Genomic DNA, 13,448 nt, shown 5'->3' with positions numbered 1-13,448 from the left:
AATCTGTTGAAAAAGAGAATTCCCGTCGAGCCTCAGACGCTTCGAAAACTTCAACGCCATAAGAACGTGTTGCGCGAAGTGGGGAAGCGCAGAAATTCACTGAAGAGGAGGCGTCAACATCTGTTGGCTCAAACAGGGAGTGGCTTCTGGCGAGGTTTGAATGAGTGTTACGAACATGTCGGGTCGAGACGTTGAGGGTTACCCCTTGCAGGGCGTCGACGTGGTGCCTGAACGCGTGAGCGAGAACCGAAAACTAGTCGAGATCAAAGACAACATGACCAAGCTCATTGGATTGTTACAAGAAGCCAATCGCAGGGAAGAACAACTCAAACTCGTTCAAGAGCGTCAGCATCGAAAATACAGAGCTCTCGAACAGGAATATTTGGCTTTAAAATACGGTCACGGGTGTGAGGATTGCATACGAGTCCAAGACGACGTGGAAGACGTGGTCATTCCCTGCAATACCTGTGCCAAACCCAACGAGACCATCCAGAGTCTGCAATTGAAATTGGAAAAAGCCCGTCAAGAAGCAAGTTACTGGCAAGACTGTTTTGAAACCGCGTTGCAGTATGACGGAAGAGGTCATGATGGTACCGGTCAGTGAATTCGAACGTTTGCAAGATTACTACAAAGGACAGATTTCACAAAGCGCCCTCTTGAACAAAGCAGGGCGATTGGCCGCAGAAAAACAATTGATCTTGGGTAATACCACCATTCCTGACGGGATTGCCGTCAAGATGGTCAAACCCTTGGCGCGTGAACAGGCTCGATTGACCAAACGGATTCGGACAGGAGGTGCCCCACGGGCTGGCGTGGGTGCCCCTGCACCGGATGAAGAAGCCCTGGAAACTCCCTTGGAAAACTTGTTGAAACAAGTCATTAAAGGTCAAACCCCAGCCAGGATCAAGCAAGAAGTGTTCACACCCGCGGGTCCGTCTGGGATCAAACCCCGTCGACTCTTACCCGAAACACCCAAGACCGTGAAAAAGCCTGCCTCCAGTGCTAAGCCGAGTCGCATACCGCGACCCATATCCAGCGGTAAGAAGCCAAAATCGGGTGGTTTGAAACAAAGCATGTTGAGCGGAGCCAAGAAAGGCTTTTTAAGGGGCATTGGTCTGGATCCCCAATCAATTGACACCGACGACGAAGAGGGTGGTTACAGTCCCAAGAAAGTCACCAAGAAACCTAAGAAGCGCAAACCCACAGCGGCCGAACGCCTGAAGCCTTGGGAAGAGTGGAAAAACCCCAGCAAACGACGTCTCAGCTATGGCAAGAACTAGAGCCAACAGGACCAGGACTCGCAAAAAGCAACGCGGTTACGGTTTAGACATTCAGAAACTGTTGGGCAAGACGGGTATCGAATTTCATTGGCCGGGCTATCAGTACATGGGGCCGGGCACCAAACTGAAAAAACGACTGGCTCGAGGAGATCCTGGCATCAATCGTTTGGACCGACTCGCCAAACAACACGACATCGATTACAGTCGGGCCAAGAATCTGCAGGACAAGTGGAAGGCCGACACCAAGATGATCAAGGCCATTGACAGGTTACCCGGTAGGAAGACCATGACGGAAAGGGTGGTGAAACGCATCATGCAAGCCAAGAAACGTTTGAAACTGTAACTTTATTGAATCATGTTGAAATTAAAAGATACATTGTGTTTTTGACTTATGGTTTCTTCTTCTTATTGGCACGATTATAAACCATCCTGAAATTATTGTAGATCCCTTTCTCCACGCGCTCGTAAAAATAACTGCGGTTGGCAAGGGCCACTATGTTGGACGTACGCTCCTTCCCAAAGATAGAGGCAAAGCCTTGACACTCTGGGAACAGGGGGCAGCGACAGGTCTTGAGCAGACAAGTCCGACCGACCACCTCCTCATCCTGGATGGCACACTCCAGCAAGTGATCCAAAAAGTGGTGAAAGGCATCCCCTTTCTGATCCCTCTCCACGCGCAGATCGTAGCGGGAACGCATCTCGGAGAGGTTGTTGTAAGTCAGACCCAGGGACAAGCGAGCAGCCACATCCTCCCACTCGCAGAACACGCTTTTCTTCAGAGGGACCCAAAAGACCAGGCCCGTCAAAAAGACGCGATGACTGACGTGACGTAGGGCGTTCAACCCGGGCACGTTACTAGCCACGCGTAGCTGATGGATCTCTTGTTGGGTCATGGGAATGCGTGAGACCACCTGATGTTTCAGGAAACACAGATCCACGAGATCCATGTCCTTCTCCGTGAAGTGATCCTTCTGTACGATTTGATTATGGGCACAGGTCTCAATGCGACATTTGGGACACACCAAGTGCGTTCCATTGGGTGGTCTCGCCAGACAGGAGTTATGCACCCCCTCTTTGCAACATTCCAACATGAAGAGCTTTTCACCGTCTTTCATCTCAGAACTGGAGTACACCACACATTGGATCGAATGATCCACGGGATTAAATGCAGCCATTTTGTTCTGCAAAAAACATTTTAATAACCATTTAAAGACCTTTTTTTTACAAGTGGGACATGTGTCCATTTCCCTGGTGGGAAGACGCCCTATCAACTATGATGTATAAAGGATTTAACATGATTATAACGTTGCAAGGCAAGATCCAAATTAAACGCCAAAAAGGCCCTTCTCTGTTTACCTTGTAAATCCACGTATTTCCCATACCATTTAAGACATCCTTCTTGACATGGAATCAATGAAGATTTACACATAACAGAGCCTATCGCCCATCTTACTTTCAACTCATGAAACTTCCTAATCTCCTCACACAATTTTTTTCTTTTTTCTTTCTCAATCTCGTCCAAATACTCTTGTTTTATTTTTAAGTTCACAATTTTCGAGGCAATGTGCCAGGGTAACAAATCCCAGTAACTTTCGACTTCTTTGCTCAATTTCACTTTGGTCTTGATATCCATTCGCTAAGGAAAAAAGAGGGACAAATTTTGTTTGACTTCTCGCATGTACACTTGTTGCAAACAATTACCCATCAACACCGTTCGACCGTTATAATACCCAATCACTTTTTCGTGATAGATAAAGTCAATGATACGCCCATCCTTCCAATTCACTTCGTTACAAATAAAACACCGAAAAGGTTGACATCTCACGTGACCTAGGTCCCATTCACGTTTGACACGATGACAGGTTCGAATCATTTCACACAACTCTTTTTGTCGGTCCGACACCCTGTCCAATCGTTCCTGTCGCAACCTCAAATCGAGAATGTACGATTGAATTTCGGGTGGTAGGTAATCCCAACGGCTTGTCATTCTACAACAAAAACAACATAACCCGGCTCATTCAACATGTTGCGTCTGGCCACCGTCACGTTATTTGCCGCTTGTTTCAAAGAGTAACCTAACAACACCCTATGTTCGCGATAATGTCCATACACTCTCGAATGAAAAGCAATACATAAATTACATCGGTGAGGCTCACACCTCAAATGTCCTATTCTCCATTTATCTTTCAAAACATGGTATAATCTCATTTCTTCGCACAATCCCTTTTGTGCTGACGTCAAGACATTCAATCGTTCCTGTCGCAGCCTCAAATCGAGAATGTACGTTTGAATTTCAAGTGGTAGGTAATCCCAATGACTGATCATAGCTAAAAAACAAACGTTTGTAGCCTTTAAGAGCACGGTTCACATTCATTCGCAACTCTTTCAAATGCATCTCACTCAAAAAGCCCAACTGCTCTTCCGCGAACAAACAGTCAATGTCACGCAGCACCGCACCAATAAAACGAGACAGATTACGCAAGTCATTGTATAATAAACTGGCGCCATTTTCTTTCTCACGCTCCTTCCACTCATTCACCCACTGATTCAAAGTAGTCATCTTACGACGGCATCGATTCAAGGTATCCATTGTTAACTCACCTATTTCTTCAAATGGTGGCAAACTTCAATCACCACAACACCAATCACAGCCAGCGCAAATATGTCCACCTCCAAAGTAAGCTTCGCCAATGGTATACTCACTTCCAGCTTCATCAGTCGAATCACCACCGCCAAGGCGTCCCATTTTTATACACGCGGAATTAAGACACGTGACATGACGTCACCAGAGGGGGATGGGGGTACCCCCCACTCATACGTCATTAAAAAAAGGCGGGAACCACCACCCTATAAAACGTAGATCCCTCCCACGCATGCTTCGATGGTCTAGTGGTTAAGACGTCGCGTTGTGGCCGCGAAGACTCAGGTTCGATTCCTGGTCGGAGCAATTTTTTCACGTGTTGAAAAAGTACTTTTTTACTATTGGTGGACTCACACCATTAAAACCAATGAGACTTTGATCCTCCCATCAGTCTCACCATGTTTCGCTTCCCGAGAGACGATTTTGACCTGGACGATGAAGAAGACAACGCCCGCTTAGCCCAACATTTGGACGACATTGAACAAGGCTTTGATTTTCTCTTAACGCCTCACTTGGATCGACGCGTTCGCCATTTAGGCGTCCGACATCGAAATTACGTGGGACGGTTGATGCAACGCGGTGGTGCTGCACCTCTCTCCACCAACCAACGACAAATATTACCGCGTCAAATAGAACGAGCCCTCCAACGCGCCATACGAGACCAAATCATCCAAGATCCCGAAGTCGATCGCAACGATCACTTTCTCATCAACATCAATTCCAACCGATTGAGACACTCTTATCACTCAGCTCGCATGCGTGTCCGAGAATGGATGGATAATGATCTCAGAGCCCAAGAAATCATGCAACAAATTTCCAAGATGTTAAACTCCAACGAACAGTTCCGATTGGATGACACCTTCTCGTTACACATTTCACATATCCGAGATCCAGGACGAGGTAGCGGGAAACAGCGGCTTCGCAAAGCCAGCTTAGCCCTCGACAAGCTACTTGATCTCAAAAAGTGTGTCATCCAAATCAACAACGAGGATGAACTCTGTTGTGCAAGGGCCCTGGTCACCATGCAAGCCTACTGCGACCTAGGCAGTCGACATCCCCACTACGTCAACCTACGACGAGGTAAACCCGCTCAAGCCAGAAAGGCCAAGGCACTCCATCAAGCTGCGGGTGTCCCCGAAGGACCTTGCGGCATCACCGAACTCCACACCTTCCAACGCCATCTCACCGATTATCAGATCGTGGTGCTTTCAATGGATCATAATTATCAAATCATTTTCAAAGGTCCGCCACGTGAGAAACGAGTCATCCTCATCAAAGTGGGTAACCATTACCACGGTTGCAATTCCATTTCCGCCTTCATAGGTCAAAATAACTTTTGCATCGAGTGCGAGAAAAGCTACCAGACCGATGACATCCATCATCACCCCTGCCGCGGTAAGAAATGTCCCGCCTGCTGTCAAACCCAGTGTGAAGATTATCGTCGCGCCAGTGACACCACACACACCTGCCCTCGCTGTCACCGCGCCTTCTTCGGAGAACAGTGCTTGGCTAATCATCACACTTACTCCAAGATGGACGGCACACAAGCCAACGCCGCCAAAAAAATTAAAAATGTCTGCAGTTCCCTACGCAAGTGTCCTCGGTGCAACAGATTACTCAGACCTCGCGAAATGGAAACGCGTCACGTGTGCGGCACCGCCGAATGTCCCTCCTGCAAGGAGTATCACAATCTCTACCAACACCAATGCTTCATTCAGAATCCCACCAAGTTAGAAGAAAAGCGCAAATTACTGAAATCCAGAAAACGCAAAGCGGACGGTTCGCAGAGCGTACAGACCAAAGACCATCTCTTCGTCTACTGGGACAGCGAAACCATGCAAGACACGGGTGTCCACGTCCCCAACCTAGTGTGCGCCGCCACCTCCAACTGCCAGGAACTCTTTCACTTTGAAGGCACCACTTGCATTCGAGATTTCCTGGATTGGCTGAGAGCTTTGGCGCAGGATTGTACCCTCACCGTCCTAGCCCACAATTCACAAGGGTTCGATTCTTACTTGATACTGAATGAACTCTACCAACAATACGTCGTGCCCGAACAAGTGGTCAACGGCGCCAAGATTATGTCTTTGTCCATCAATGCAGGAGACATTGTTTTCAAAGATTCTCTCTGCTTCTTTCAAATGCCACTGGCCAATTTTCCCAAAGCCTTCGGACTGGTTGAACAAAAGAAAGGGTTCTTCCCCCACTTCTTCAACACCCCCGACCATCAGGATTACGTGGGACCTCTACCCGACAAAGAGCATTATGACCCCCAAGGCATGTCCACCGAACGCGCGCAAGAGTTCGAACGCTGGTATGCTCAACAACTCGCCGAGCCCGACTTGATATTCGATTTCCAAGCGGAACTCGTGGCCTACTGCGAATCCGACGTACTGCTCCTCAAAGGGGCATGCGAAGTGTTCTGCCAAGAATTCGAAGCCATCAGCGGCTTCAATCCTCTCCAACGCTGTCTCACCATCGCCTCCGCCTGCAATCTCTTCTACCGCACCAAACACATGCCAGAACGCACCATCGCTTCGGAACCCATCAGTGGATGGCATAGACAAGGCAAACTGCATTCCCTCGCGTCCCTGGAATGGTTGACCTACATGAACCGACAACCCGATCGCCACATTCGACACGCCCTTAACGGAGGGGAACACGTAATTCTACGCGGAGACAAAACCTTCTTCGTGGATGGGTACGACGACACCACTCGTACCGTGTATGAATTTCACGGTTGCTTCTGGCACGGGTGTCCCAAGTGTTACCCGGACCGCGACCGCACGCGTCACAAAATGTGCGATCAGACCATGCGCGATGTTTACGAAGCCACTCAACTCAAAGAAGCGAGTCTCTTGGCCGCGGGCTACCATGTCGTGGTCATGTGGCAATGCGAATGGGAACAACTCAAACAAGAGGATGAATACCTGCGGAGCCTGATAAAATCATTCGACCTGGTCCCCAGACTCAAACCCAGAGACGCGTTCTACGGCGGTCGCACCAATGCCATCAAACTTTACCATCAAGTGGAACAGGGAGAAACGGTGCAGTACCTGGATTTCACCTCCCTCTACCCCTGGACAAACAAAAACTGTCCCTACCCTGTGGGTCATCCCGCCATCATCAGTCAACCCGAAGGCACCGACATCTCCAGTTACTTTGGTCTGGTCAAATGCAAGATCCTACCACCCTTTGGGTTGTATCATCCCGTCTTACCCCACCGCAGTGGGGGTAAACTCACCTTTCCACTGTGTAGAACGTGCGTGGAAACCGAGCAACCCAAACCGTTGACCGAACGCAGTCATCGCTGCGTCCACAACGAGCAAGAGCGATGTCTGGTGGGTACGTGGCCCACCCCCGAATTGCAAGAAGCCCTTCATCAAGGGTACATCATCCAATACGTCTACGAAATTTGGCACTTCCCACGCAATTCCAACGACTTGTTCTCTTCCTACGTGAACACCTTTCTCAAGATCAAGCAAGAAGCCAGCGGCTGGCCCGATTGGGTGGGTGACGATGCGACCAAACGTCAGCAGTACCTCGACGACTACCTAGCCAAAGAAGGCATTCAACTCGAGGTCGACCAAATTCAAAAAAATCCCGGTCGGCGATCTCTGGCCAAAATGATGCTCAACAGCTTCTGGGGCAAGTACGGGCAACAAGGGAACAAGAGTCAAGTCGAAGCCATTTCGTCCCACGCCAGGCTTCACACCCTCATGACCGATGACAGTCAAGAAATTCAAACCCTTCGTGTCATGAACGACGAAATGATCGAATTGGTCTACAAACACGTCCAAGACGAAGAAGCCGTTCAAGTCAACATCAACATTTTCGTGGCCTGCTTCACCACCTGCTGGGCCAGACTCAAACTCTACCGAGAAGGACTCAGTCAACTCCAACCCCAACAAGTCCTGTACTTCGACACGGATTCCATCATCTTCTCGCATCGAGAAGGGCAACCCATGCCACCCTTAGGCGATCATCTCGGCCAATTCACCAGCGAATTGAAACCAGGTACTCACATCGTGGAGTTTGCGGCCGCTGGCCCCAAGAATTACGGTTACCAAACCAACGACGGTAAAGTCGAATGCAAGGTACGCGGTTTCACCCTCAACACACGTGGGCAAGCCCAGTTGAACTTTGACCTGTTAAAAGAAAACGTCATCCAGGAAGTCACCGAACCCCGCGAAGAACCACGGGAAATCAGCGTACACAATCCACACAAGATTAAACGCAATGTTCAAACCAAAACATTAGAAACGGTCGAAGAAACCAAACGATACAAAGTCGTCTTCGACAAACGCGTCATAGATCCCGACACCTTCCTCTCGTATCCTTACGGATACACCCGAACCCATATCGACGATACCGACATGGACAATGTCAATCATTTACTAGAATTGTAAAAAATAAAATTTGAAAACGGATCACGTGGTCTGTCGTCACTTCAGGTCCCCAGCCCCGCGCGGTCCCCTTTTGACCGAGCTCGCCCCAGACCTCGCTAAAAAGCATTAGTGCAACCGCTGACCTGAGCCGAAAATCCTGCACGCTGATTGGTCTAGACGCGTCACGTGTCCCAAATAACGCGCTCTGATTGGCTAGGTCTCAAACCGCTCCCCTATACTACTGAGACATTCGCAAAAAAAATGATAAAATATGAATCAATCAATTTATGATCATTATTAATTGATATGAAAATTGGCCAGTTCTACTTACTTGTACTGATCACTTAACAACGCTTGTAAAAGTCACTATTCCGTAAAAAATCGCAATTGTTGTACTTTCTGTTGAAAGCTCAGCAGTTTCTTTCAAGGGTTTCAGCTTTCTTTGAAGAAGTGCCAACTCGGGCTTTATGTCAAAGTCCGCACATGTACTATTTTCAAAAGTTTAAAATGAATAAAAATTCCTATATCAAGTGGAAATGAGCACTGCAGGAAAGAAGGGTTCTTTTACTAAAACAATATGAACGAAACAATCTTGGCAATAAAATATTATTTACTGTCAGACCAATACTGTCTCGAATTGGTTATAGTTATTTTCATAATTTTTTTCTTTCTTTCTGCCCGTTCCGCCCTATAGTTTCATCTGTTAACACCCACAACTACAACCTTGCTTCTTACCTTGTTGGTATACTTCAGCCGATTTCGACAAACCAACACACTGTTAAGGACTCTTTTAGCTTTACAGACTGGGCAAAAAAACACAAACATGACAATGGAATAATGTGCTCCTTTGATGTCTGCTCACTATTTACAAATGTGCCACTCGATGAAGCAATACAGATTTGTCTTGAAAAACTGTATTCTCTACCCGATCCTCCGACGTTACCTCGTGATGCTCTGCATAAATTATTAGAATTTGCCACTAAGAAAAGCCATTTTCTCTTCGATGACCAATACTACGACCAAATAGATGGAGTAGCCATGGGTTCACCGTTAGGCCCAGTTTTGGCGAACATTTTCATGTGTCACTTTGAAGAAAGATGGGTCACGAAAGGTCAAATTCGTCCTTCACTCTGGTATAGGTACGTTGATGACACTTTCACCATGTTTGACAGCAAATACACTGCTAATGAGTTCCTGCGATATTTAAACAGTCGTCACGAGAGTATCAAATTTACTATTGATTTTGAACAAGACTATGAAATTCCTTTTTTAGACATCCTCATCAAACGCTGCCCAGACAACACTTTTGCCACATCCATCTAACGGAAAAAGACGTTTACTGGCCTTTATACTAAATGGGATTCCTTCACTCCACGCAAGTACAAAATAAATCTCATTCGTACACTTACTTATCGCTGTTACCGAATTTGCTCCTCCGCTTTCCTGCTTAAATCTGCCCTTGATGACCTTCGCAAACTCCTGCTTCAAAATGGCTGCCCACAAGGTATTATCACTTACAACGTTAACGACGTCCTAAACAGAAACAGAAACAATCCAAGCAGCCCTGTCCCTACGGTTCCGAAGAAAGATATTATCATTTTATTACCTTACTTAGGTGTACAAAGTGACCAAATCTCTAAGCGTCTGAAATCATGTGTATACAATTTCTGTTCATTTGTCAATCTTAACATAATTTTTCAAAGCACTCGCCGAATCAAATCTTTCTTTCAATGCAAGGACCGTCTAAATCGTTCACAGAAATCTAAGGTCATTTATAAAGCTGCTTGCTGGGACTGCCGTGACTTTTACATAGGCAAAACAAAACGACGGCTTCATGATAGGAAAACGGAACATTTCAGGGCTCTCACTGAGAATGACCCCACATCAGCCATTGCCGACCATATAAAAGCCACAGGTCACAACATCAAGTGGGATCATTTTGATATTCTAGCTTCTGGTAAAACAGATTATCATTGTTAAATTAAAGAAACTTTGCTTATCCAAGAACTTAAGCCGGCTCTTAATATAAACGTCAGCAGTGAGAAGCTGATACTTTATTAATAAGCTTAGGCTTTTATTGTTTTACTGTTAAGAAACAGATGTTTCTTAATCTCGTTTCCAGACCCCTTATTTACATTTCATATATAGTTTTCAAAAATTGTAACGGTCTTTATTCCACTTTTGAAAATGTATGTTAAGTAGCATACGAAACGTCAAGTTATTAAAATGCGTAAGTTTAATATGTTTATCACCGCTGTTTGTGTTTTATTCCTTCTTTCTTTCTTTCTTTCTTTTTTTCTTTTTTTGTTCTCCCTTAAATCAAACTGCAAACTGCAAATTCTTTCTTCATCTCTTCTGTCCTACAACTAGGCTTGAGGCTGAAGCCTGGTTTTCACCAGCGATGCAAGCACTAGCGCGAGCACAAACGCAAGCAATACATTCTCGTTCCCAGAGCCCACGTGTCTTTTGGTCAGCGCGAAGACACGGAGCGCTGGAATGATCAATTTCCAGACTCCAAGATTTTAGGAATTCCGGTTGCACGGCGCATGCTTTAGTATACTACATGGCAATCTCGTTCCCAGAGCCCACGTGTCTTTTGGTTGGCGCTGACCAAAAGACACGTGGGCTCTGGGAACGAGATTGTAAGCAATAGGGATGACCCAAGTGAAAGCGAAATTCGACGCAAACACAAGCACAAGCAAACTCATCCGAACCTGCCTCCATTTTGGAAAACTGTTTAGCCGCGAAGTAATCTGGATCCAGTGTTTTTTGGCCAAACATAACTACGTGTTGTGAAGTGTATATGAAATAATTCATATTTGAACTGCGGCTGTAGATGAAAGTGAAGAATGATCATCGCAGTAAATTTTCCAATTTAAGCAACTGGAAAGAAGAAGCCTGAGGGGCTTCAACGGGCTTCAACGGGCTTCATCCCGTTGAAGCCCTGATTTTTGGCCACATTGCGGCTCATGAAAAGGTGCACTTTTCCAATGGAACTTACAAAACAAAGAACTCACAGCTTGCGCATAAAAATGCGAAATTGCGCAGCTGGATTGAAAGGAGCTACAGTTATTTACGGCTTGCAGCAAGATTGCCCGAACTAGCGTCAAAGCTGGAAAGACTAAGTTGCTACCACTGGGTCTGCTCCGAGTACAGGAGAGAATATCACAGCAAGCTTTTAACTGATCACTCGTCGGATAAGCGTTGTAATTGTTGACGTTCACTTCGCTGAGATGACCGGAGATCGCTTTTTAACAAACGAACGTTACTACACTCCATGTAAGTCTTGTTTGAGCATTTTTACAAATACAAAACTTCTCCTTTTTTTTTGTTTTTTTGCCATTAACAGTTCTCAATTTTGTTTGTTGCCCCTTTCCTTTCTGTTTTTCTCGGCCCTTTTACACTGCCTACCTTTTGCGTTGTATGTTGTTTCTGGCTGCCGTGAAAAGTTGGATGTTAATTACGGGCGAAGCCTAGAAATGGACCTTGATCAATCATAGGCGTAGTGGACCATTATACCACCGTTTTTGCACCAAAACTGATAACGTTGTTTTTCGATTTGCGACGTCGGAATGTCGTCGATATCTAAACCTGACCATTGTGCGGAAAGGCCTAGCCTAGTGCTACTATCTGCTCATCAAGAATACCTGATGACATTTAAATTGATGACGTCACAAGTGGTTCAAAGAGCACGACCATTAAGTGGCCTTATATGGCCACTCGGGAGTCAAAGGGTTAATCATGAGGGCAGTTTTGGTAATCAAGAGGGCATGATTACTTGATGCTGATTAGCTGAGCACACCTGCATTAAGTTGATTTCTCGCTTCAAACAGCTTCAAATGGATTTTGAAAAAGAATTTCAGAAACGCATCGCTACTGAGTTTGATCTAAACGCCGTTATTTCATCTTAACGTGAAAAAAAATCGACATGCAGCAAAGCGCAGTCTTTTGGTGGAAAAGCAAAAGGATTTTTCCATCCAAAAATGTATTGATTCGCAGCCTGGAAAAAGTTTGACTGGGGACGGCCAGTGTCGCACGAAGCATAGAGTTACAGAACTTCATATCTGCCAAACTGAAAGGTAATTTCTTCGTTTTCCTTCGGGTCGCCTTATTAATATCACAGGTCACCTTATCGGTGTAAAAGAAACAGCGTAAATGTTGTTGGTACGTTGAGTTTTCGCGGTCGAAAGGAGAGTTTTGGATTCAAGAAGTTATTAGTGCTCGTCTGGACACTTGTTTACGTCTTTCATCTACCGATGAAGTAGTTTCACGCCATCGCAAGCTTCACAAAACAGGTGAATAAAATTAGGTCAATTAAAGTTTTATTTGTAAAAAGATTGCTTTGAGTAAATTGAACTTGCTGTGTTTTCCTTACTATTATAGTAGGCTTTCCCCGTTCTACTGCTGGTCTGTTCCTTAATGACAACCAGTAAACCTGTTTACGCGACGGCAAGACCTTGGACGTTTTCCATTGTAGAGAATTTTGCCCTTTATCTGAGAAACAAGTAATCGCAAGTGCCCTCGGGCAATTAAGGATTAATTTCACTTGTACTTTCAAAGTTTTCCAAATTGCCCTGGTTGCTCCGCGACTCGGGCAATTTTGTAAAAACTTTGAAAATACGCGTGAAATCTCCTGAGTGAAATTAATCTTTAATTACCCTCGGGCCCATGCGATTACATATACAAAGTATAATTTCTGCCTTCGTAACAAATATAATGTCTTCTACCGACGCATTTGCTGGTTGAGAATTTGTTTATTTCGCTACGTGTTTTGTCGGCATCTAGCAAAACTTGTTATTTTAGTGCAGTTTTAACATCGCCGTTGTTACCAATGGCCTCCATGCAGCTATGTTTACTGTAGAGAAATAGATCATTTCCGTTGCCGTTTCTTTTTGAGTCACAGAAGACGTTTAATTTGGGTCAAATTTGGCAAATCGATTTGGGGGCTAAACAACGGGTAACCCTCACCATGCCTCTGTACTCTGATAAAGCACGCTGTTTCAGTCGAGCAGAACGCACGATATAAGGAAACGTTATTTATAATACAGTTAGGACCGTGCGCGCGCTCTGATTGGTCAAAAACCTATGTTTTATCAGAGTATAAAACATAGAAAAAGCGTGTTTTATTGTTTTTCGCGA

At 45.6% G+C, this 13,448-nt stretch overlaps 2 protein-coding genes and 1 non-coding gene across 3 annotated transcripts; all 3 read left to right on the top strand.

Moving 5' to 3' along the window:
• Positions 1-4,155: 4,155 nt before the first annotated feature.
• Positions 4,156-4,227, top strand: Trnah-gug (transfer RNA histidin (anticodon GUG)). Its single transcript has one exon. It is a non-coding gene; the product is annotated as a tRNA-His (tRNA).
• Positions 4,228-4,552: 325 nt separating this feature from the next.
• LOC149117065 (uncharacterized) lies at positions 4,553-6,212 on the top strand (the record flags this gene model as incomplete). Its single annotated transcript, XM_089280855.1, has 1 exon — positions 4,553-6,212. A coding segment is annotated over exon 1 (1,536 nt), but the record flags the coding sequence as incomplete, so codon positions are not given.
• Positions 6,213-9,146: 2,934 nt separating this feature from the next.
• On the top strand, positions 9,147-9,632 carry LOC149117064 (uncharacterized). Its single transcript, XM_089280850.1, has one exon. It carries the CDS (start codon positions 9,147-9,149, stop codon positions 9,630-9,632), a length of 486 nt encoding a protein of 161 aa, XP_089136976.1.
• Positions 9,633-13,448: the final 3,816 nt, after the last annotated feature.

This window comes from Orbicella faveolata, unplaced genomic scaffold (assembly GCF_042242905.1).
Source record: "Orbicella faveolata isolate gen_17 unplaced genomic scaffold, um_ofav_v1 contig_12, whole genome shotgun sequence".
NCBI classification, from domain to species: Eukaryota; Metazoa; Cnidaria; class Anthozoa; order Scleractinia; family Merulinidae; genus Orbicella; species Orbicella faveolata.
This window is presented reverse-complemented; position numbering and strand designations above follow the sequence as displayed.

What these genes read in the sequence shown, in the direction of transcription:
- LOC149117064 (XM_089280850.1), top strand. Translation starts at nt 9,147, where the DNA reads ATGTGCTCCTTTGATGTCTGCTCACTATTTACAAATGTGCCACTCGAT.